At 31.8% G+C, this 26,345-nt stretch overlaps 2 protein-coding genes across 4 annotated transcripts in view; one reads left to right on the top strand and one right to left on the bottom strand.

The window, feature by feature from the left end:
* LOC134687014 (uncharacterized) overlaps positions 1–11,599 on the bottom strand; it is a 17,204-nt gene extending 5,605 nt beyond the window's left edge. Inside the window, exons 1-2 of one of the 2 annotated variants that reach the window (XM_063546927.1) lie at positions 11,495–11,599; positions 241–519 (exon numbers count right to left, since the gene is read on the bottom strand). In XM_063546927.1, coding sequence (XP_063402997.1) covers positions 241–519; positions 11,495–11,525 — 310 coding nt within the window. In that variant the 5' untranslated portion in view covers positions 11,526–11,599. Of the gene's footprint in view, positions 1–240; positions 520–1,286; positions 1,466–11,494 lie in introns of those variants that run through there. The other variant, XM_063546926.1, reaches the window with a different exon arrangement.
* Positions 6,923–26,345, top strand: LOC134687013 (meiosis-specific protein MEI4-like). 2 transcript variants are annotated; one of them, XM_063546925.1, is made up of 4 exons: positions 6,923–7,022; positions 21,345–21,581; positions 25,005–25,384; positions 25,960–26,345. In XM_063546925.1, exons 2-4 carry the CDS (start codon positions 21,365–21,367, stop codon positions 26,326–26,328), a joined length of 966 nt encoding a protein of 321 aa, XP_063402995.1. In that variant the 5' UTR covers positions 6,923–7,022; positions 21,345–21,364; the 3' UTR covers positions 26,329–26,345. The 2 variants fall into 2 exon arrangements, with proteins under 2 accessions (XP_063402995.1, XP_063402994.1); XM_063546924.1 differs by lacking the exon at positions 6,923–7,022 and adding an exon at positions 19,245–19,298.

Raw genomic sequence — 26,345 nt, 5'->3', positions numbered from 1 at the left:
TATAAATTATTTTTATCTTTATTACAGTAATTCAGTGTTTCCAAGACGATTGGAAAATCACTGTTTATCTTTTCAAAACAATTAAATATTAAAATTATTAATGTGTGTGCTTGAAAATATATATGCATGTTTTTTTAATAGAATGTTATAATCTAAAGACTTCAAATCAGTGGTGTCTATCCTCTCGTTACATTTAACAAGTTAAAAAGATATTTGTTGAATATAAATCATTATATATACCTGTTTCACATTCGTAAATGATTCTGAAGAAGGATACATAAGCCAAACACTTTATAGAATAAATCTTCCTTACAACTAAACTACAGTCATTTCTACCACAACACTGGTCGTCAACATTGAACACTTCTGTACAGTTGCCCACAAAATACTGACAGTCATCCCACTGGTTTCTCCCATACAGCGCCTCCTTTACATTGATATACAAATTTGGAGGGCACTTCAAAGCAACTGTTTGTGCTTCACTTGAATTTTTATTTGTACATCGAAATTCTGTAATCCCTGAAATATATGTGAAATCATATGTAAAATCTTCCCTCTTTATACTAATTTTACTATAATCCCATAGTTACCACAAATGCTATTTTCATGTACTAAGTGAATATCGGTCAAGCCGGGTCACTTTTGTAAGAAATATTTCCTGTTATATCACTGTGAAATCGTTAACAAATCAATATTGAATTACGGGATGACCATTTGACTGTCTTGGGACAGGAGGATTTTGGAAATGGTATATTGACCTAAACAAAAAATCTTCAACAAAACAGAGTGTATAAGTAAATATAAGTTGCCTCCCAAAAATCATGCAATGATTTTGTACAAAAGTAAAACCATTTGGAGAGTGTGACAACAACCCGACCAAAGAGAGCATTTGGAGAGTGTGACAACAACCCGACCAAAGAGATCAATGTAGATTTGGCAGTTTTGAATATTTTTTTCGGAAAACTCTACAACTTCGAAAATAGATTGCATCAACAGATTTGCTTCGAGTGCCACGGGTTAGTTTATTTATTGAAGAACATCATGGGGTCTTAAAAAATAATCACTTTTGTTTTTATCTCGAACAGTCGACACATCTTAATAGATTGATGACATTTTTTTTATATATTGAATGCACAAGTTAAAACTGTGACATACCCATGCATTCTCCTGACTGTCATGCCAGTAAACAACAACTCTTTCAAAATTACCATACATGTCAAAGTCAACTTGACGTGGTTATATTTCAAAAAGTATGTACATCAATTAATTATTAAGTTTTTACTCACCTTTACAAAGCTTTATACACCCTGCTGTAAGTACAAACATAAAATAAAAGGATTTCATTTCGTCATTTTCTGTCAAAAGTTTAAGACGTTCTCCTTACAGTGTTTTCCTTCATTTGTTTCATTCTTTGTCTGGAGAAAGTTCAGTGAAGTGTTAAAGGTGATGTCAGCTGGGTGTTGTAACCAACCGTCGTTGGCCTTTATAAAAACACCTGTCGGTCAGGGTTCAAAAAGTTACCTGCTATTGTTAACTACAATTTTTGGTAGTGATTGTCAGATAATAAATAACGTATTAAAAATCTGATTGCTAATAGAATAAATACATGCATTTCTTATACAGATTTAAAACTTGAAGTATTTTAATTTGTTAAAAAAATTCATTAAAATTTATGATTGTATGTGTTTGATGTAGATTAATTTTCACATGCAATCATCTATTCTACTAGCTCTAACTCTCGAATTTTGACCCTCTAAGTAAAACAATTACAGGAAAAACGTAGTATGCCCCTTTTATGTTTATATCAGTTTTTAGCTATATCATTTATGAAAAAAACTTCCAAAGACCAGCTTTTGATTTCGATCCAGATTGTATTGTAATGTTTTATGTGACATCATTGTATTCAACAGGCTTGTTTTGCGCTGGAATTACTGAGGGGGGGCAAGGGGGTCCCAATAACAGCAAAACAGCAAATTGATTTGGCTTATAACAGATAACAAGGAATTAAAATGGACAAAAACAGATAACAGTAAATCTTTATGAAATATTGAAATAAGTTGGGTATTATCCTTTGTTATGAATTCCATTTTCTATGAACATGGTTTTTAGAATTATGTATCTAGATATGTATTTGGTATGTTCTTGTCCGTCCATTGTCAACATGTCGGACATTAACTCAAACACTCTTTAACCAATTTACATAAAACTTTGGAAAATTGTTTATAGTAAGTAAGTAAATAGTTTATTAAAGTGTCACATATTGATTGACATAAATATAAGCAACATTATATAAATATATACACATAAAACAATCAATATCCAGCCATAAAAACGACTTATGAGACACCAAAAAGCTTAAAATTCTATAAAAATTTCAAATATATTCCGTAAAAAACTTACAAGTCACACAAAAAGTCACCATTAAAATTAAAAATCGCTATATTCAATAAATATATATATATAAAAAATTGTCGAAATTTGACTTTCCTGGTAAAATTAAAATAATAAAACTCTGAAGCTAGTAAAAATTTCATAAAGAGCAGTTAACCAATTTTCTTCGGCAGAAAAATTTATATAAAAATTTGCATAGGAAATATTGTATATCAGAACAGTTCATAATTTCAATAAATTTGTTACCTATATCAAGGCTGAAAAAATTTTGAATTAATTTTGAACATTCATGAAAAAGGTTATACCGAATATCGTCAAAAAGTGTGCATTCCATCAGAAAATGTTTTTCAGTCTCTACACTGCAACTTTCACAAAACAAACAAAGTCTATATTCTACGGGTGTAGGCGGCCTGGAGTATCTGCCAGTTTCGTGCGGTAGCGGCAGAGCCATAACACGCCTTTCCTGTTTAGAAATGTTTAAAAGCACATAAGGTTCTGTTTTCACACATTGTTTATAACATCTGTAAGTGCGCAATTTGTTTCCGTTTTTTATATTACGACGGTCATCAAAAAGTTCTTCATACCATTCTGTGTTGTCCAGCTCACATAGTTTTTCACTTATCATATGCATAACTAATTTAGTCGATAGTGTTAAGTCATACGCCGGATCCTTTAGTCTGATCCGGTCAACAATCTTATGCACTTCAAATGACCAACCCTTTCTTCTTCTAGACGTCCATTTAAAAGTTTTGTATGAAATTCTTTGTTGGTCAGTACGGATCAATTTGCACAAAAGTCTACAATAATTTATTCGTTGTTTGGTTATTGGCGAAGTCCATCCCATATCACCGCGTGAAGCTACGTTCGATGTGCGCTTTCCCACCGATAAGAAAAATTTACAAGCTCGGTTTTGTACTGCTGATATGGCACTGAACGATTTTGTGCCCCAGATACCACTACCATAAAGTAAAATTGGTTCAACAACGGACGTATACAGTTTATTGTACACTTTAAAAGTCATCCCTCCCATGGATTGGGTTTTTGTAATTAAAGCACCCAAAGCACGGCTCGCTGCTTTGGCCAGTTCTTTTGCATTTTTTGCGAAAGTTAAATGTTCTTCCATCCACACTCCAAGGTATTTGTATGAATCAATGTAGTCAATATTTTTTCCAGAACATCGAAACGTAAAATCTGAACGTAAGAATGACTGTGGACGGAAATGGACAATTTTAGTTTTGCCAATGTTTACGGATAACTTCCATTCAGCGCACCATTCGGTTACTACATTTAACATACGTTGTAGACTTTCTTTATCTGGAGCTATTAGCGCTATATCGTCTGCGTAGAGCAATAAACTGAGACGGAAATCGTCAATATGCACTCCACATTCTAGAGAGTTTATATATATATACGATCTGCCAAAGTATTGATGTAAACTGAAAAAAAAGTGGGCGATAGGATACAGCTCTGCTTCACACCGGCATCTACACTGAACCAAGGGGTCTGGTCACTATTTTTACGAACGGTACATTTTAGGTCATTATACAAGGATTGAATCGCAAATAAGAACTGTCCACGGACACCAACACGTTGTAATTTAAACCACAGAAGATGATGTTCAACGGTGTCAAAAGCTTTCTTCATGTCTACATATTTTTCTGTCGTTCAGAATAGAATGAAGCGTGTGAATATGTTCTTCGCAACTACGGTTACGGTGGAACCCATTTTGTTCATCACACAGAATTTCGTTATTTTCCATCCAAGAGCTTAGTCTCGTGTTTAAAATGTAACAGTATATATTACACGGCACTGAAACCAAAGTGATTCCTATGTAGTTCATAGGATTTCTATCGTCGTCAGATCCCGGTTTTAAAATTGGATTGATGATACCACTATTCCACTGATACGGAACTTTTCCAAGATTAAAGCAACCACTGATAATTTGATAAAGTAAGTCTATTGCCGCGTCATTCTTTAAAACTTCCGTCGGAATTTCATCTATTCCCGTGGCCTTTCGTAATTTAGCGTTTATTACGGCATTAACGACCTCGTCTCTTGAAATTGGTTGATTTAGCGGCGTAACGTCTATTTTTTTTTATATCTATTGACGTGTGCTCCCTATCGTTTTTTTGTTTTTTTATAAATTTTAGATTTTAAGTTTCTGTGTAATTGGGTTTTATTCAATAAAAATGGTGTTTTTATTTATAAGTTTTCTGATAGTATCTCAAAAATCCTGTCACAAATTTGCAAGGAATTTTGCTGAATTGTTTATATCTATATCGACATGAGCTTCCTTTCAATTTTTATAAATTTAAGATTATACGTTTTCGAGTTTAGGGGTTTTATTAATTAAAAAGGGGTCCGGATTGTCTAGTTTTCGGACATTAACACAATTTTTTTTCTGAATAAGACTATGAGGCAAAGTTGTATATAGGGTAGAAAAATCCAAAGCACCACTTATACGCTTGCAATGGTGTCTTCCTCCTATTCCCACTATTTAAAAATACTATTCCTTCTATTCCCACTTGCAAATAACAATAGATGTTTTGATAAATAATTTGTTTTTATAACAATTAAGGTTATTAGAATGTCACCTAAGGTTTATCTGTATTTATTTCAAAGCATAACATATTTGGTACACTGTTTATGTATAATACCTTGTTTATTTGTAATGTGTTTCTTTTTTCATCAAAGAAATACTTAAAAATAATGAAAAATTATGTTAAATAGATTGAAGTTAAGATTTATTTAAAAAAAAAAAATTGTACTTAAGTGCCAGTCTTTGTAAGAATCAGGGAATTTAGGTAAAAATAAAAACATGATTAGAAAAAAACCCACCGAGATTATCATGCTTTTTAAAACTAACCATCATCCTGAGTTAAAAATTATTAGTCTTTCGTTTGTGTGTGTCTGGTAATATCAAATAACTTGGTTAGAAAATTGGTTAGAATGATTTATTTAAGAAACGTCGCACGCTACTGGTGTTACTTAGGTGAAATCACGGACAAGACACATTCATCTTGTTAATTTTTAAACATAAACAATGATATTATAAGGTGTTGTATATCATTTTAAAGCTTTTAAACTCTTCTTTCAGATTATTGCAATTTTGTATATGTAAGAGACCATTTTCATTAATCAAAACTCAATAAAACTTTTATTTTGCAACATGATTTCCTTGTCCCGCGTTACACTTTTAGTTTTGTGAGATTCTGAATACCGTAAAAAACATATATTTTTTTTTTTACCAAACGATATAAAAGTTTGTTTAGAACAAGCTATTTATAAGTGGGCGATGACGTAATGTCGATTTTTTTCTCTCAAAAAGACGGAACTATAAGAAAAAGGGATCAAGATGATACAAATTATGTGTCCCATGCACGAAAGGTTGCCGTAATTTTTTTTAAATTGTCCCAAAACGGGAATTCCAGAGCAATCAATCCCCATGTCGAAAGTAAATAATTCTTATACTAGTATTTTGTACAAAGATCACACTTTCGCCTCATGCAATAATCAGGAAATTTTAAAACAAATTCTTTTTATTCGAGTTGATAAGCAATGTCCGACATTTTGTCCCCTTCAAACCAAATTAAACGTATGGTTACGTTTTCTGTGTTTTCATGATGTTTATTTAATACAGTGCCATTCGCTACATAATTTTTTTTATAATGGATAAAAAGTACAAAAATTTAACTTTATTTTGATATCAAATTCCCATAAATTAAATCTAATATACAAGATATCAGATAAAACTAAAATGTCCGATACAATGTCCCCACATACGATTTTGACGTTATTTAATAAAATATGCTTCTAACGATCCATCTGATTGTCATGATTGCAGTTTTCACAGACGATTTGGAATACGGCTATCTTAATTTGTTGCTTAATAAGAAAACTTTAAAATTAATGTTTTATTATGAAGCTCTACCGATTCACAAAAGAAGGGGTGGGGAGAGATTTCCTCGCGGAACTGAAGTGTTTTCCGGACTATAATAGTCCGATACGCTATAATACAAATTAATAGAAAAAAAAACAGCTATAATAATTGTTCCCGCTAATTCCCTTGCATATATTTATGCAGAACTGCCATGCTAGATATGCCGTAGTCCTTTTGCCTTGACATTCTGGAGTGCAAAAATGATGATGCATTTGCAGTGCATAGTTTATCCATTAAAAAAAAAGAAATCGATTGCCCTTATAATTAAAATGTATATAATTAAATGTTTTCAATTCAAGTTACTTTTTTATTTTTTAATTTGTTAATAAAACTGAAGCTTTACATCTTTTATCTAAGAAAAAAATCCTTTCTTAGGAAAAAAATCAATTCTTTAAAATTTATTGTAAAAAGTCATCTGAACAAAATGCCGATTCCAACGTTTTTATTTTGTCTTACGTCTTTGAGTGTGTAACGTTAGGACAAGACAAAGACAAAATATTTTATTTCCTCAGACACGAACGTGTACAAGAGGTCAAAACATAATAAAGTATACATATAAATCGACAGCAGAGTAGTGTACGATAATAGCACGTGATTTTCATGACATTGAGACGTATATACATTTGATATATTACCTATTGAGTTTAAAGGATTACATATGTACAGAATTCTTTCTTATTTATCAGTGATTGTGAGTACATAAATATATATAAATGTATAAAAATTGCATCTACAAAAAATAAGTAATCTTTCTAAGGAAAGTACATACTTTCCTATACACCTTTATGTTGCAAAATGAGAGTAAACCGATCAATTTTTGCCTTGAGGGATATTGTAGGTAATAATTAGGTACAAGATTTTGTCTAAGAAGTGATATACTAGGATGTGAACAAACACACAAATAGTGATATTCGTCGCCAATATTTTGATTACATAGATAACATATCCTATTTTCTTTTAAAATATTTTTCCATCTTCCCGTTTCAATTGGGAATTTAAGATTTGAGCATCTAAATTTAGCCATATACAATCTATCAGTATTTCCCAATCGAAGTAGATAGGGTTCTAATTCAAATATACTTTTGAATTTACCATAGAATTCTCCTCTAGAAGAATTGTTAATTACAGAAAACCATTGTTGTATAAACTGATCAACAAGTTTTTGTTTGACAAGAGATTTCAATATTTCTCTATTCGTAGGTATTTGATCATTCCATATAAAAGTAAGACCACATTCATCAAAAATGGATTTAATGTACGTTACCCATTTAAAATGTGTGGGTTTACTCTGGTGAAGTTGTATCATAAGTCTATATAATGTATTAGATAATTTATTCTCACTTGAGAGCATATCATTCCAAAACATAACCATACGTAGCTTAATAGTAATATCAATGGGATAACGACCCAGTTCCTCGTAAACCATAAAATTTGGCGTACTTTTCCTCACGTGCAGAATATTTTTACAAAACTGCAAGTGCATCCGTTCCAATCCCTGCTTATTTTCAAATCCCCATACTTCACTAGAGTAAATCATTATAGGTAAGATAAGACAATCAAAAAACTTAAGCTGTATATCTACGGGTATTGCAATATTTCTAATCTTTCTATATAGTGCATACAATGCTTTATTGGACTGTTCCAATAATTTCTTTCTAGCTGAACAGAAAGAGCCGTTATAATTAAATACAATACCCAGATAAGTATATGAGTCTAATACATCAATATTTTTACCATAGATTTCAAAATCTGCTTTAACCTTGAATTTCTTTTTGCTGAAAATTACAATTTTTGTTTTACTTGTATTAACTGTGAGTTTCCACTCATTTCAGTATTTTGCCCACAAACTTTCAATGCTTGTTGCAGATCCTCCTCTGACTCAGATAAAATAACTGTGTCATCTGCATATAATATTATAAATATTTTTACATAACATAATAAGGTTTCTTTGCATTTATCAGATATCTTTTCAAGGTCTTTAACATCATTATCTAGTAAAAATTTCTCCAGATCATTCAAAAAGAGAGAAAACAGAAAGGGAGATAAATTCTCCCCTTGTTTCACTCCTATATTACAACTAAAAAATGCAGAAATATCCTTTCCCATTCTAATAAATGCCTGGATATTCTGATACATAGTATGTATTACTCTCAATATTTTGCCTTGAATATTATATTGTAGCATCTTTTGCCAAAGTCCAGCTCTCCAAACTGTATCAAATGCACTTTTGAAATCAATGAACGAGCAAAATAATTTTTTACCAAATGAAAAATATAGAGAAATAAGTGAATGTAAAATAAAAATATTATCCATAGTAGAAAACCCTTTTCTGAACCCAGCCTGTGCTCCTGTAATTAAGCCTATTTCATCTGACAATTTATTCAATTACACCAGTATCGTGCGACGTTTCGAACAAATTACAGAGTTATCTTCCCTTATTCGTTAATTTCTAGTGCATTTCAACCAAATTGTATCTTCTATTACCAGAACAGAAAATGGAAATAAGTGTTATTTTTGTGCATAACTACATATTATGAACTGAAATCAATGTCAAATTGGGTGGGTTTTTTTGTCATGTTTTCACCACTGCCTGATTCTTAGGCAGACTGGCACTTGAATATAAAGAAAAATTATGCCAAATAGATTGGGGTTAGATTTATTTTCAAATTTTTGAGTTTTTACTAAAAAATAAAGAAAAATTATTATCATAAATAGATTGGAGTTAGATTTATTAAAAAAAAAAATTAAGATGTGGAATAAAAGTATACTCTAAAAATATGATTACTTGGACCAATAATCAAAGATATGACTATGTAACAACATACTGGGTTGAACAGAACAGTCACTTTTGGAAACACTTCTTAACAAGGACAAAGGACAACACTAGAGGGATGGCACAGCAAGCTGAAGAAGCAAGTCACACATCCACATCCAACATATTTCAACTTATCAAACTTCTGAAAAATGAGGAAGCCTTCGACACGGGTTATGTTCTTCTCATATATTTTATGATAGTATGATACTAAACCCTTAATGGGAGGGATTGTGCCTGATATTCATATGCTGAAGACATAATCTTTCAATCAGTTTAATTGATGTCTGGAGCTGGCATGTCAGTTAACTGCTAGTAGTCTGTTGTTATTTATGTTTATGTCATTTTATTTATTTTCTTTTGTTACATCTTTTGACATCGGACTCGGACTTCTCTTGAACTGAATTTTAATGTGCGTATTGTTATTCTTTTACTTTTCTACATTGGCTAGAGGTATAGGGGAGGGTTGAGATCTCATAAACATGTTTAACACCGCCGCAATTTTGCGCCTGTCCCAAGTCAGGAGCCTCTGGCCTTTGTTAGTCTTGTATGATTTTAAATTTTAGTTTCTTGTGTAAAAATGGGAGTTTAGTATGACGTCCATTATCACTGTACTATTATGCATATTTTTAGGGGCCAGCTGAAGGACACCTACGGGTGCGGGAATTCTCACTACATTGAATCTACCCATTGGTTGCCTTCGGCTGTTGTCTGCTCTATGGTCGGGTGGTTGTCGCTTTGACATATTCACCATTTCCTTTCTCAATTTTATTCAACGCCCTGACCATGATCCATTATGCAGCCGGTGGGAAGAGAGTGGCCCCAAAAAAGGAAGTATGTAGAAATCAACAACAGATTAGACAAACTTAAGGTTAGACACTGCAACCAAGAAGTCCCAACAGCAGAGTTTGGTGATTTTGACACTCCAAAAGTAATTTATTCCACTATTTTCAAAAGCCTTATTTGAAATTTTTTTATCAGGTTTTTGATTGTACCAAGTCTATACGAGTAAGTAGAATACATAGTTTAGTAGGGGAACAATGGCTTGAAGACGAAGTAAATCTTTGTTATGAGTTATGTGCAGCTTCGTAACCCAGTACAAGGTGGGAACTTTGATTGTACAATGCCTTTGGTTTTGCTTTGAAAAGAGCTGAGTCTATGTACCATATAATATAAAAGGTTAACTGGTTGTAAGGACCTAGTTCTTTTAAAATTTAGATCCTTGTCAGATACTCCTGGCCATATGCTTTCCTTTTTGTCATATTAAGAATTGTTCTAATTTAAAAAATAAAAAAATGGAATTTATTACAATTTTGGCTGTCAAAAAAATGCTAACATTCCAATTTTCAACAACAGTTAACAGCAAATACAATAACACAATAACAGATAACAAAAAATCTAAAAGTCCAAGAACAGCTAACAAAGAATATATTTTCAGAATAACAGATAACAAAGAATTAAAATGCCCCATAACAGCATAACAACCCTTCCCCTTCCCCCCCCCCCCCCTCAAATATGGGGAAACCAGTACAAGCGACTTAATAGCTATATATATACATGTATATATATGAACTTTCAACAATATTATACTCATATTTATAATAAAATGAGCGGTTGTCTCTGCAAGTGGCGTCTCCCATGTAAAAGTTTGTGGTTATTTGATAAATATTTTATGTTCGTTTGAGTTTACGAATTAGAATTTAAATTGATTACGCTTCTATCAAAGTACTTTTTCTTTAGATCATTACTTAGACGTTTTAATATGCATGATGCGAGGATATGAATTTAGCATGTGTAAAAGTTCATATAATCATCAAGATAAGATTGCGTCTTATTATACAAAAACATAGGTTATTGTGCTTCCGTTGGTTCAGTGAAAGTCAAAACGGTAATTTGTTGTTTTACTGATGAGAAAAACGGATGCAAAAAATGTAATACCTCTAAAAGTATTTTCTAAACTTCGGTTTCTTTTGTGTATTATAATAAGTAAGTCTTTTAATAAGAAAGATTAATCGGATTTACGGGGATGTAGACAAAAAAACGATTAGAAATCTAGCCGGACATTTACTGCAAGACAACCGAAGCAGTTATTGAAAATGCAACTAAGCACCCATTTGGTATTGTTATACTCATGACTATATTAAATATACAAGGCACATAGTTATTGAGACACCGCAAATACATATAAAAAGTTTTTGTAATTAATAAAAAAACTTTAAAAAATAACTAATTATAAAAAATACCAAAAATATTAACAAACTCCACATACATATATGTAATCATGGAAGAAAATTAATAAATATACCGTGAAGGTGAAAATGAGTAAATATGGGTAAATAAATAATACCTACATAAAAGATAGAAGTGAAATAAACTCCTCATCTCGTACAAATTTCATCGGATAACCATTTTACACAGCAATTCCGAAGTAGGACAAATTTTTATGAGCTATGGGGACTTCTGCCAATCATAGTATTTTTAAAAAACAGATATAAAACTCTACAGACCAAGGCATTTAAATTCAGGAAGTAAAATTCCCTGGTCGTTAAATGAAACTGTCAAGACACAGTATTAGTTTTTGACTATAAAGAAACAATCGAATAATTTTGATATAGGTAAAATTGATTTAAGAGGCAATGCCAGAGAAAACCAGGCAGGACTGTTCAACTAAAAAAAATTAATTTGGTCAAACTTATATTTTTCCCTTTCAGTATAACATACTGACTGGGAATATATAAAAAATTTTTCAATTTTTTGTGAATTTGACATTTTTTTTAATGAAATTCAATATTAGGGCTCAAACCGCTATTTTCCATTGAAATGTATGGGGAAAAAGCCAGTTTCTTACTGTTTTCAATTATCCGTCACCAGAGAAAAACAATACTTATGACAAAACTACCTATATGGAAGTCTAGTACTATGTTGGTGTAAAAAATAATGAGAATAAAATTTTTGGTATCTTTTTGATTTTTTTCAAAAAATAAGGTAAAAAAATGCTAAAATAAGGAAAATTGAGAAAATTGAGAAATGCCAGTTTCTAACCGTTTTCAATGAACCATCATTGGAGAAAAACAGCCCTTATGACTAAACTACCAATATGGAAGTTTAGAACTATGTTGGTGTAAAAAATAAAGGAAATAAAATTTTTGGTATCTTTTTGATTTTTTTCAAAAAATAAGGTAAAAAAATGCTAAAATAAGGAAAATTGAGAAATGCCAGTTTCTAACCGTTTTCAATGATCAATCATTGGAGAAAAACAGCCTTAATGACTTAACTACCTGTATGGAAGTCTTGTACTATGTTGGTGTAAAAAAAAATGAGAATAAAATTTTGGTATCTTTTTGATTTTTTTCAAGAAATAAGGTAAAAAAATGCTAAAATAGGGAAAATTGAGAAAATTTGAGAAAAGCCGTTTTCTGACCGTTTTCAATTATCCATCACCAGAGGAAAACAACACTAATGATTAAACTACTTATATGCAAGTCTAGTACTATTTTGGTGTGAAAAATGATGAAAATGAAATTTTTGGTATCTTTTTGATTTTAAAAAAAAAAATAGGTAAAAAAATGTTAAAATAAGAAAAATTGAGAAAATTTAAGAAAAGCCAGTTTCTAACCGTTTTCAATTATCCATCACCAGAGGAAAACAACATTTATGACTTACTACTGGTATGGAAGTCTAGTACTATGTTGGTTTAAAACAAGAATGTGTCCACAGTACACGGATGCCCCACTCGCACTATCATTTTCTATGTTTAGTGGACCGTGAAATTGGAATAAATTCTCTAATTCGGTTTTAAAATTATAATGATGTTATCAAAGGGAACATGTACACTAGGTTTAAACTTCTACTTTATCAATAACTACCTTGACCAAAAACTTTAACCTGAAATTTGCACTATCATTTTCTATGTTCAGTGAACCGTAAAATTGGGATCAAAACTCTAATTTGGCATTTAAATTAGAGAAAAACATATCATAGGGCACATGTTACTAAGTTTCAAGTTGATTGGACTTCATCTTATCAAAAACTACCTTGACCAAAAACTTTAACCTGAAGCGGGACAGACGGACGGACGGACAGACGAACGGAGGCACTATCGTAGGTGGGGCATAAAAATAATGAAAGTACAATTTTTGGTATCTTTTTTACTCTTTTTAAAACAATTCAGTAAAAAATGCAAAAAATAAGGAAAATTGTAATATTGAGAAAATTATGCTTTGGCAAACCAAAATAGTATTACATGGATTAAGTTGCAAAATACCATACACTTTTGCATCTGTATTGTATTTATCATGTTTAAGTGAGTTTTTGATGAAAAAAAATAAAGAAAAAAAGTTGTAGTCTTGTCGCCACTTTGTTCCTTTGGTTGCCATAGCAAGCATAAAATGTACACTATTCATTTCCTGTTACTTTTTTGTACAAATTTTCACCATGAAAGAATTGAACCTTATAACAAAATTTCATAGATATCCATTAATTTAAACTGAAGGTATTGTCCGGAAACCAATGTGTCTTCAGACAATAACAATGACGACATCATACCATTATACATTCCCAAAAATTGTTTGCTGTCGAATAATAAATGATTAGATCCTCATTTCTCAACCGTATATATTCTGAACTCCCACTGAAGCGTGACTGGAGGGGGCCCCCTTAGGTCAGTCAGTGGGCCCCCTCTTATGAAAATTTCTGTATCCGCCACTGTTATACTACATCTTCTGATTTTTATTGTGTTCCTTAGCAGTTTCTTCCAAACCTTTGGAAATAGAAGCACCCTTTATCTTCATCACTTGGTTTGTATAAAAGTCAGAATATGACAACAGAGAATTATTCCCATATATCACAATGATTATGGCATAAAGAGAACTGTGATAGGTACATGCAGCCTTGAAATTGGCAATCATATCAAACCTCCTTTGTTAATAAGAAGGATAACTTGGCCTGATTAAATGTGACATATACTTTGCAACAGTGTTAACATAACAATTAGTTTATTCTGTTTAGTAATTCAATCCATAAATTTTGATCAAGATTCAAATGCATGTACTGCACAAAACAAAAAATAACAAGGGCATACTACATTGATACTTATATTAAAGTTTATTTTTTTGGTGTACATATTTCTAAATAGCACAAAAATGTTAACACAATTATTTTAAAAATACAATTTTTGACTTTTCATTCCCTTTTATCAGATTTGTTTTAATATAAATTGATCCCATTTTCTGTTACTCTGTAATAATTTGGAACTTATTTTATCAACACATATATATACATCTTTTTAGAAATTCATATAAACCCTTGCATAACATAAATGACATGTATAAACATTTGCCTATATAAACACATGAAACATGATAAATATCTAAATAGTTTCAGAAATTTTTGAAATATTCTTTCAGACACCCAGTAATATTTTAAAAGATAAAGATTCATAAACAACTAAGTTGATTTTCCTAAAATTGTCCTCTACCAAAATTGTCATTTTCAACATTGAGGTCTCTCAATTACTAAAGTAACTTCCAAAATATTACCAAAAGTCAAACATATACATAAAAAACTTAATAGGTATTGAAATGTTCTGTTGTATGAGTCTCCCAAACTGGTTACAGTTTCATGTGTGATTTTCTTTAAGCTCAGTCACCTGAAAACAAATGAAGGAATAGTCAAGCTATACATTTATACATCAGATTTTTTGAAAAATGTATTGCCTTATGACCATTTCCATTGATGGGTTAAACTTGTAAATGTAACGGAATTTGATGAGACTGTTATTAAAGTGAGAGGGTTAGCGCTATAGAACCAGGTTTAATCCACCATTTTCTACATTTGAAAATGCCTGTACCAAGTCAGGAATATGACAGTTCTTGTCCATTCGTTTTTGATGCGTTTTGGTTTTTTTATTTTGCCATGTGATTATGGACTTTCCAAATTGATTTTCCTCTGAGTTCAGTATTTTTGTGATTTTACTTTATTTTGCATAAATCATTTTCAGATCCTTTTTAAGAAAATAAAGGAATGGGGAGTAAATGTGCACGAAACCTAATCGCACACAAAGTTAATGCATAAAAAGATTCTTATGACCAAGCATTTGGTCAAAGTTGCTGGAGGGTCTTCAACAATAAAAGAATCATTAATACCGTAAAACAGGGTCAAGATGGTCCCTAATGTCGACTTAAGTAGTACTAATATTTAAAGCATAATACTGCACTGTCGCTTTATTTCAATCTAGTCATAAAAAAAATAACCAAAGTCTAAGCACAATACAAGACTAAAACAGACAGACAGATTCGGTATTTATGATTATGAGAATTACGAAATTTGCTTTGTCCTACATATATATCTTTCAATGTTGTCCATAAAACATTAAAGTCTTAAATTACAATGAATCTATGTTTTTGCTTTCAGACCAGAATATTGTCGATAAAAAACTAAAAATTAATTGCGTTTCAATGTTAGAATAAGTCCCGGAAACGCTTAAAATGCACGATTTTGCATAATTTTTCTCAGAGCTTCTGGGGGCCTTGAGCGGCCCCAGTCCCCTCGCCATTTTTTTTCGACTCGCTCCGCTCGGCAATATATTTTGCCTCACTATAAAGCCATTCAATCTGAGATCCGATATCACATATTTGTCTATCTGATGTCACAGACAAAGATCCGAGATCATAGATTAGCAATTTGAGATAATGAATTGTCAATTCGATATCACGGATAACCGAGATCACGTATTATCAATTCGAGATCGTGGATGTTTATATGTGTTTCCCTTTATGGCTTTCTTATGCATACGACTATACACCATTTTCCCTTGTTTTTACAAGATGTTAAATCAAGATAGATTAATCACAAGATTAATATTAATTTATCTAAAAATGTATTCATTGTACCATGTAGACTCGATCGTGACGATTAATACGATTCTGGAATCGAAGACTGGGAATGAGTGGGAGTTAGGTTAGAGGGAATTGAGAGTGAGACTGGAACCCGGTGACGAGGGTAGTAAGGCAGCAACCATTGGTTTTTTATGGAAAAAGTTTGTTTCCAGTTTTTGGAGAAAAAAAATAATTTGTTTTTTGATTCTGAGAAAAAAAATTTGTTTGTTTCACCCTCAGCTGCCACTATACTAATGCTAAAATTGAAAAAAAAAATTGTCCAAAAAAAAACCCATAGCCCCCCCCCCCCCCCCCCCCCCCCGAAAATTAAATGGTTACTGCCTAAAGGGATGATTTATGCTTCTCCTAAAAATGGTAAGGGGGAGACTAGTAGGAATCATCCCTTGTTCACCCTTCAATTACATTGGTCAGCTAGTGTATTAAGTCACTTATTATTTTTTAAAGGTTTCCTGCAATAACTTAAGCCCGACCAGCATGTTTTTTTAACTCACAACCAAACATCCGACAAACTTGAAAAAAATAATGATTCAGCAGTATGTTTAAATGCCGGTGTTTTCAACGGGACGAATAATGGTAAATCGTTGTCCACTGGGTATACACGATTGTAGAATCGAACCCTGTGAATAATTGGGGTGAGATTGGAGGGAATCAAGAGTGATGCGGTAGCCACGTGACGAGGGTTGTAAAAAAATGCAAAACTGAAACAGTACTTCACTAATTTATGCTTCACCAAAAACAAAATTGTAAGAGGTGGGAATCATCCCATGTCACAGTCACCCCGGCCGGCCCTCAATTACAGTGGTCAGTGTATTGAGTCATTTTATTATGTTTTGAAGGTTTCCTGTAATTACTTTGGTCCGTCGAGATTTTCATTGAAAGTAGTACTTTTTAACTTTCAATCAAACATTAGATAAATCTTTAAAAAAAAGTGATTTCAGATTTAAGCTTTATCTTTTTTTAAAGGCCTGTTTTCTAAACCGGGACGAATTATAATGCACTGATGTCTGACCGTCTGTCTGTATGTCGTCAACATGTCGTTCATTAGCTAAAACCTGATTTCACGAGTTCCCATAAAGCTTTTGGTGGATTGTTTATATCTTTAGATGTAAGCTTACTCTCGATTTTAAGAAATTTCAGTTTAAACGTTTTGGATCAAAAAGGTCTTACAGTTTTTATAAAAATAAGTCCAATTGATACAGGTAATAGCTTTTCGAAAAAAGCCAGCCGTCTTTTCAAGTTAAATATATGCGATTACTCATTTGTGACAGCGTCAACACAATTTCAGACAACATCGTCGATATCCAAATTTTGAACGCAAGATTTATTTTCTGGGTTGAGAATCATAACATCCAATGTTATATTTCATCTTGCATGTATTGTGAAAGACACATTACATGATTATTTCTCATTTTATATAATTATTTCATTTTTCTTGACGAAATCCAAAGTCTTACAATATAAAGTAACAGTTCCTCTTAAAATACTTACATATATGCTTCCTAGACTTACTGATATCAAAAAGGTTATAATTAGTTATGATGCTGTCCAATCGTTGTTCTAGAAATTTAGAAAAATCAAATTCTATGTTTGGAAGAATTGTATGTTTCTTCTATTTTTTCTCAGGATAAAGGTATTAAATCACGCGCATTAACACAGATACGGTAATTTTGTGTACTGTAAATTTTGAAATTTTGCTGTATCGAATCTATTATGAAGAAAACTAATAGATGATAAGCCATACAATTGGTGATTTCTTATTTAACGACACATAATTAACCAAAGACAACAAGGTTCATAATACCGACTGGCATGGTTTTTTTTTTTTGGGGGGGGGGGGGGCTTAATTGCTGTTCGGTGTTGAAGGCCAAACCTTATCCTATTATGGTTAACTTTTATGAATTGTTACTTGGATGGAGTCTTTTACGAGAGTTGTCTCATTGGCACTCATACCACATCCTTCTATATATACTGACGGTTATAATATATCATATGTCTTTGGTCTTGAACAAGGCTTGTTCGATAACATGAGCCCACTCTGTGTTGTGTTAGATGTATTTCTATTTGTATCCTTTTGATGAGTTCAGCCTTTTCAACTGCTTTTTATAGTTCGTTCTTATGCTGTACTGTTACACCACTGTTCCAGGTTAGAGGAAGGGTTGGGATCCCACAAACATTTAATCCCGCCATTCTGTTTTATGTGCATGTCCCAAGTCAGGTGCATGTAATTCAGTGGTTGTCGTTTGTTTTTTTGTTCATTTTTTGTACATAAATAAGGCCCTTAATTTTCTCATTTGAATTGTTTTGATACATTTGTCATTTAGGGACTTTTATAGCTGACTATGCAGGTTGGGCTTTTCTCATTGTTGAAGGCCGTACGGTGACCGTAATATGTTAATTTATGTCTCATTTTAATTGGTCCCTTGTGGAGAGTTGTGAATGTCTCATTGACTATCATACCACATCTTCTTTTTATATATATACATGTACATGTCAGGCCAGCTTGTAAATCCATTGACTTATATAAAAAGGAAGGGACAGGACCCCCTCCCCCCAAAAAAAACCCAAACCAAAAAAGAACCAAACAAATAACAAAAACAAAACAAATCAGTTTATAAATTCGCTCAATTGTTTAACTTGCCGCGATTTTTTCACGTGTCATACCAAAATTCTCTGCCTCGCCAGCGTATCTAAGTGTTTCTAGTCAATTGGTGATTTCAATGTTGAAATATATCTCTAGTGCTGACGGTGGAGTTGTTTACCAGACTTTTTCTCTACATGTATATGATTAACAATAAAAATATATTATATCTAGGACTAGTATATTATGTGTAAATGTCCAAATCATATGTCTTAGGATATAAGTTACAGTCGATATTTTTTCCAAAGACAATATTAATCAAAGACAACTTGACATTATGTCTGTTAAAAGCTCTTTATAGACATATAGACTTATTTTATATTTCCAATCCTTGTTTGTATACTATGCAGCTGACTCTAAAAGCTTAATATATATTTATTTATCAAACATAAAATGATTGCTTGCACAGTCCCAATTGCCAAACTGGTGATCATAGGTTGGATTGGAAACACGCCAACGTGTGTCTTCTATTAGAGATAGAACTGTATCTTTTGATATTTAGGTGCACAGCTTTTTACGATATGGGAGATAACTCGAAATTTCCGGATAACTTTTTCAAATCCATCCCGCCTATCAACTTTATATAACTTTTATAAATGAAAATGGCAACAACTGAAACTGGTAAATTTCATTTTATGACCTTTAATGCATTTACAAACAATTCATATGAATATGAACATTATTTTAACATGTAGATCTACATCTGTGATATTCCACTGTAACTTGGCAAGCTGAAAATCCTTGGTTTTGTAAATTTTTTCCATTTGGAAACTTATTTTAAAAATGGAAATGGGGAACATCATGAACATGGGAATGTGCCAAAGAGACAAGTATTATGTCTGTTATTCCTGATGAAGGTTATCTTATGTCTGCAACTCACAATAACTCCACTATAAAGAAAATAAAGTTGATTGCAGTCGACTTCAAGTCATTTTAAAGAGGGCAAGCAGTTCCATTTGAATACAGTCATGTTCTATTCAAGGTAGATTTGCAACTTACAGTATAACAGGCTTCATGCTTAACCACAACACAAGTCCTACATCATTGGCTTGTTAAATTGCTTTCAGACTTGTATAATTCCTCTGTACAAGTACAAGCCAACATAATCCAACTGTGGACTCAAAAGTTAAGGGTGCTGGAAGAAATTAAAAACACTAATGCAATTAAAAAACTCATAATCTTGAACTTAATTTGTACAACCTGCCAAAAATAATTTTAAGGAAATTAACTTAATCAAAATTGAACCAAATGAACTTAATATAAAAATTGAACAAAATGAACTCATTCAAAAATGAAAAAAAAGATATTTTTACAAAATTGTCTTCAATCTTCAATCTTTGTCGTGATGACAGAGTAATCTCTCTTGTAAAATAATTATCACTAATGTAGTTTCTCCTTTGTACAAAATTGAAAAAAAAACTTTTACAAAATTGAACAAAATCAAGGAAGTTTAACTAACATATACGTCCTTGACACAATGAACTTGTACACAATTGAACCAAATGAATATGTGCAAAATTGAACAAAATGAACTGATACAAAATTTATATGAAATACAAATATTGAATATATACATGTTCTTCTCCCGGAATATGGAATACATGTATGTCTGGAACTCACAATTTTTTTTTGAAAACCTGACAGGTTTCAACCAGGTTTTATTGCATGCAGATAACTTGACTAAGGTTTCAACTCCCTCAGGCAAGGTTGACTCTAGATGAATTTGGCTATCAATATTAGGTATTTTTGTCATATCGCTCTTCAACAGTTTCGGTACTTATACTTCCTCGGATTTCTAATGTTTGGCTTTGAGCGTTGCTGATGAAGTTAAATCCAGAAAAGCGCTTCAGACACATTGAAATTATTAAATGTGTTGTTTTCAATTTTTTACCTAACTGGGTTGATACCTCTGCTGGTAGACTTCCAGTCCCCGAGGGTATCATCAGCTCAGTAGTCAGTACTTTGGTACTCACATGATTTAATTTATGATAATAAATTTTGAAATTATTAAGAAACTAAGGTTTCAACTCCCTCAGACAAAGTTGACCTTAGATGAATTTGGTTATCAATTTTAGGTATTTTTGTCATATAGTTCTTAAACAGTTTCGGTACTTATACTTCCTCAGATTATAAATGTTTGGCTTTGAGCGTTGCTGATGAAGGTAAATCCAGAAAAGCCCTTCTGATGCATTGAAATTATTAGAGGTGTTGTTTTCAATTTTTTTACACTCTCCAAACAAGTGCTTTTTAGTAGATTTATTCTAATGTTAAGATGACATACCAATGAAGCTATTGATTCATAATCAAAAGAATAATATACAATTACTGTCTTTTGATGAGGTAAATATGCAGTTTAATTGACTTTTGAAAAAATTATATTCACTGGGGTGAATATCAGTTTTTTTTAAGTCAATCAAACCCCATATTTACCGAAACAAAAGACAGTAATTGTTTTATTCCATATTCCAAGAGAAGAAAATGTATTTAATGACAAACATATACCCAAACACATTTTACATCAAACATTTTACCATAACGTTGCATGTAAAAGCGTGTGACATTTATCGCGGTGAATAACACTTTCTCAGGTGAATACGCTTTTTTATTCAAAATCCAATTCATATACTAAAATAATACCAATATGAAATAATTCTTTTTATTTATCAGATGAAACCTACATAAAAACCATGAAAATGGCAATAGCAATGGCCTGTATAAAAAGTAAACCAGAAGGCTTGACTGCTAAAGAATACACTGAACAACTTTGTCAGAACTATTTACAGAAACAGCAAGAATGCCAGGATAAACTGAAATCAGCAGAAAATGAAATCCTTCAACTGCGACAACAATTAGTTCTACAGTCTACACTTGGACAAAATGCATTTTTACCTTCAAGAAACACAGGTATTTGTCAATTTGTCAATTTACATATATAAATTTGGCTAATTTATTTGTAAAGTGTATTATGAATGACATTTTGAATTTATATCATGTTGATCATTAAGAGGAGCTCTGTAGGGAACAATTGATATTCCAAAACTCCCTGAACACCAAATCTTTTGCATATTTCAGGTGATGGTTTTTTTTACATAAGCTTTTACTTATCTCATCACAAGCACTAGTTTCAATTAAGAGGTAAAGTTGTAATAGCTTTTTATATGCATGTATATAAATACATCATACATATCGGTGACATAATATCTGTTATTTCTATATCTTTTGTTTATCTTATTCATGAGGCCTAGTTTCTAGATGGTTTAATATAATTGATTTTCAATTTATCAAAATCCATGTGGAGTAATTGTCACATAGATGTGATGATAAAAATGGATGTTATGAAATTTTTACAGTTTAAAGTATACAAACATAAGTCAAAAATCAATTTCATGAAATCAATGACATATTTTTTTTAATCAATAACTTTCATACTTGGCAATAAAAAAATCTTAAAATGCAACTTAGGAAATTAAAGTTTAATATTGCTCAGTTGGTTTGGAATCAAAGGATTTAAACTAGAATAAACATTTTACAAATTAACACCTAAATTACAAATTACAGGTCTGTATAATTCATCCTCAAAGACTAAGTATGAAAAAAAAAAACCCAGAAAAAGAGCCTTTGTTTTGTGGGGTGTCTACTCACAAAGATTTTTTTGTTTGTTAAAGCTTAAAATTTAATTACCGGTATATCTAAAGTAATGTCCGGTGTCCGTTGTCGTCATCTGTCTTCATCCATTGTCGTTAACTTTTACAAAAATCTTCTCCTCTGAAACTACTGGGACAAATTTAACCAAACTTGGCCACAATCATCATTGGGGTATCTAGTTTAAAAAATGTGTCCGGTGACCCGGCCAACCAACCAAGATGGCCACCATGGCTAAAAATAGAACATGGGGTAAAATACAGTTTTTGGCTTATAACTCAAAAACCAAAGCATTTAGAGCAAATCTGACAGAAAAAAAAATAAGGTCAACATCTATCTGCCCTGAAATTTTCAGATGAATTGGACAACCCGTTGTTTGGTTATTATCTTGAAAATTATTAGCTCACCTTTCCTAAATGTGAGCTTTTCTCATCACTTGGGGGCCGTTGTCGTCGTCGTCTGTCGTCGTTAACAATTTTTCAAACATCTTCTCCTCTGAAACTACTGAATGGATTTGGATGAAACTTAGCATGATTGTTCCTTAGATTATTCTGCACAAAGTTTGTGCTACAATTTTTGATCCGTAAAAAAACATGGCCGCCGTTACTTAAAATAGAACAATGCAGTTTTTGGCTTATATCTCAAAAACTAAAGCATTTAGAGCAAATCTGTCATGAGGTAAAAAATTTCATTTTGAAGGCGAGTAATTTTACATAATTTCTCATTTACAGCTTAACAAATTGAGTGTGTAGTAGTGCATGAAAGATTTTGGATGAAAGTTAATGTCGCTTGTGTGTTAGGTAAACCAAGAATTGTTTTTAGCTCACCTGGCATAGCCATGTGAGCATATGCCATCACTTGGCGACTGTCGTCGTCCGTCGTCTGTCGTCGTCGTCTGTTGTCGTCGTAAACTATTTCAAGAATCTTCTCCTCTGAAACTACTAGGCCAAATACTTCCAAACTGTAACTGAATGTTCCTTATGGTATCTAGTTTATAAATTGTATCCGAGGTTTTGATCTATCAACAAACATGGTCGCCATTGCTAAAAATAGAACATAGAGGTCAAATGCAGTTTTTGGCTTATATCTCAAAAACGAAAGCATTTAGAGCAAATCTGACAGGGGTAAAAATGTTCATTAGGTCAAGACCTATCAGCCCTTAAATTTTCAGATGAATCAAACAACCCATTGTTGGGTTGCTGCCACTTAATTGGTAATTTTAAGGAAATTTTGCAGTTTTTGGTCATTATCTTGAATATTATTATAGATAAAGATAAACTGTAAACAGTAAAAATGATCAGCAAAGTAAGATCTACAAATAAGTTAATATGACCAAAATTGTCAATTGACCCCTTAAGGGGTTATTGTCCTTTAATGACAATTTTTCACAATTTGTTCATCATATTTGCTAACTTTAAAAAATCTTTTCCTCTAAAACTACTCAACCAAATTCAACCAAACTTCATTTGAATGATCAGTAGGGTGTATAAAATAAATTTGTGTTTTATTTTCTATTTTGTCAAAAAACATGGCCGTCATGGCTAAAAATAGAACACAGGGTAAAATGCAGTTTTTGGCTTATATCTCAAAAACTCCAGCATTTAGAGCAAATAAGACAAGAAGTTAAATTATTTATTAGGTCAAGGTCTACCTGTCCTGAAATTTTCAGCCGAATTGGGTAACTGGTTTTTCAGGTATAATGCCCCAGAATTGATGATTTTAAAGAAATTTTGCAGTGTTTGGTTATCATCTTGAATATTATTATAGATACAGATAAACTGTTAACAGCAAAAATGTTAAGCAAAATAAGATCTACAAATAAGTCAATTTGACCAAAATTGTCAATTGACCCCTTAAGGAGTTATTGCCCTTTAAAGACTTTTTTCACAATTTGTTCATCATGTTGACTTACTTTAAAAAATCTTTTCCTGCTTTAAGCTGCTATATCAATTTCAGCCAAACTTAGGCTAAATGAGTTTCATAGTATCTAGTATAAATTTTATATTTTATTTCCTTGTATGTCAAGAAACATAGCTCCTATGGCTAAAATAGAACATAGGAGAAAACGATTTATTTTTTTTGCTTTTGAAGAAAATAGGACGATTCAAAGAACATTTAAATAAATTGAAAAGCCAAAATAATCATTGATGAGAGATTTAACCAAAAAAAATTAAGGTGAGCGATTCAGGCTCTTTAGAGCCTCTTGTTATAGATAAAGATAAACTGTAAACAGCAATAATGTTCAGCAAAGTAAGATTTACAAATAAGTCAAGATGACCGAAATGGTCAATTGACCCCATAAGGAGTAATTGTCCTCTTTAGTTAATTTTTATTAATTTTCAAAAAATTTGTGTAAATTTTTATTAACATTTTCCACTGAAACTACTGGGCCAAGTTCATTATGGAAAAAGATAATTGTAAGCTGCAAGACTGTTTAGTAAAGTAAGATGTACAAATACATCACCATCACCAAAACACAATTTTGTCATGAATCCATCTGCAGCCTTTGTTTAATATTCACATAGACTAAGGTGAGCAACACAGTAATATTCACATAGACTAAGGTGAGCGACACAGGCTCTTTAGAGCCTCTAGTTATTCTTTTTACTTAGTATCACAGTCAAAAATAGTTTTTTATCCCCTCATTTATAGATTTATATATTTTTTTCTTATAATTTATTTCAGTACAAGCAGAAGAACCACTATGCCTGACCCCGCCATCATCTGGGACGACTACATGTACAGTACAATCCACAACAGACAACAGCCAACTTATTCAAAACACTGCCTTTTTACAGAGCATTTTGAACCTACAATCAATCACCAGAACACCTCAATTAACCTCAGTTACTTATACAACACTCAAGAACAGTTTGACCATGGTTAAATACTGTATTGAAAATGAGGCTAATATTCCTCTATCGTCAATCCAGAAAAATGTGCATGTTATTATGGGAGTGTTGGACTCAGAAAAGATTGTTGACTTGGTACAAGTTGTTGACTGTATTATAGATATTGTTATGTGTATACTGAATATGCTGCTGTTTAAAGAACATGAAAGTATGGTAAGTAATATTTAATTTACAAACAGTTTAAATGCTTTAAAACTTTTGAAATATTCATAGCTGCTCAGTAGTTGCTTAAACATTTTCCTTAACAATCAATGAATCTATTTGTGTATGAAGATGTTAAACACATGATTACAACAAGTAAAAGGAAAATGACATGGAAACAGTTTAAAAAGCATGAGCTCATTTTACAAACAAAAAGCATGCATTATAAAAAAAAAGATGTGGTACGATTGCCAATGAGACAAATCTTCACAAGTGACCAAATGACACATAAATTAACATCTATAGGTCACTGTATGGCCTTCAACAATGTACAAGGGCCCAAACAACATAGTCCGCTATAAAAGGCCCAAAATGAGTAAAACAATTCAAACAAGAAAAACTAACGGCCTAATTAATGTAAAAGAAAATGAACGAAAAACAGGTATGTTACAAAGCAACAAATAACAACCACTGAATTACAAGCTTATGAAGTTTCTACTATGTTATTTATTTTATGGTCATTGTTTATAACAATTATAATGAACATAATGTATCATAAAAAGGTCTTATTATTTGTATTTTTTCAGGAGGAAGCAGAATGTCTAGTGACGCTTGTTACATCCTTTTGTCATGTCAAATTATTTGAAAGAATTGTGAAAATGACATTAACAGTTATTGAAGAATTTTCAAATCACCTACGAAATGTACAACAAAAGAAAGAAGATATTGATCTTTTGAAATACTGGAATTTAAACAACGTCTTCAAAATTCTGGAAAATATTTTTCACAAGCATAGAGAACATAGTTTAATGATGTCATCAGATTTCGTGGACAAGATAAATGAAAGACTTGACGAGACATTGCTTCATTTGACAGACCCTTTTCCTCTGTTTGCGCATGCTGTGTGGAAAATTCAAGGAATTTTAAATCAAATTGTTTCAGAAAGTCAACCATAATAATATTTATTATTTTG

Source organism: Mytilus trossulus, chromosome 10 (assembly GCF_036588685.1).
Source record: "Mytilus trossulus isolate FHL-02 chromosome 10, PNRI_Mtr1.1.1.hap1, whole genome shotgun sequence".
Lineage (NCBI taxonomy): Eukaryota > Metazoa > Mollusca > Bivalvia > Mytilida > Mytilidae > Mytilus > Mytilus trossulus.
This window is presented reverse-complemented; position numbering and strand designations above follow the sequence as displayed.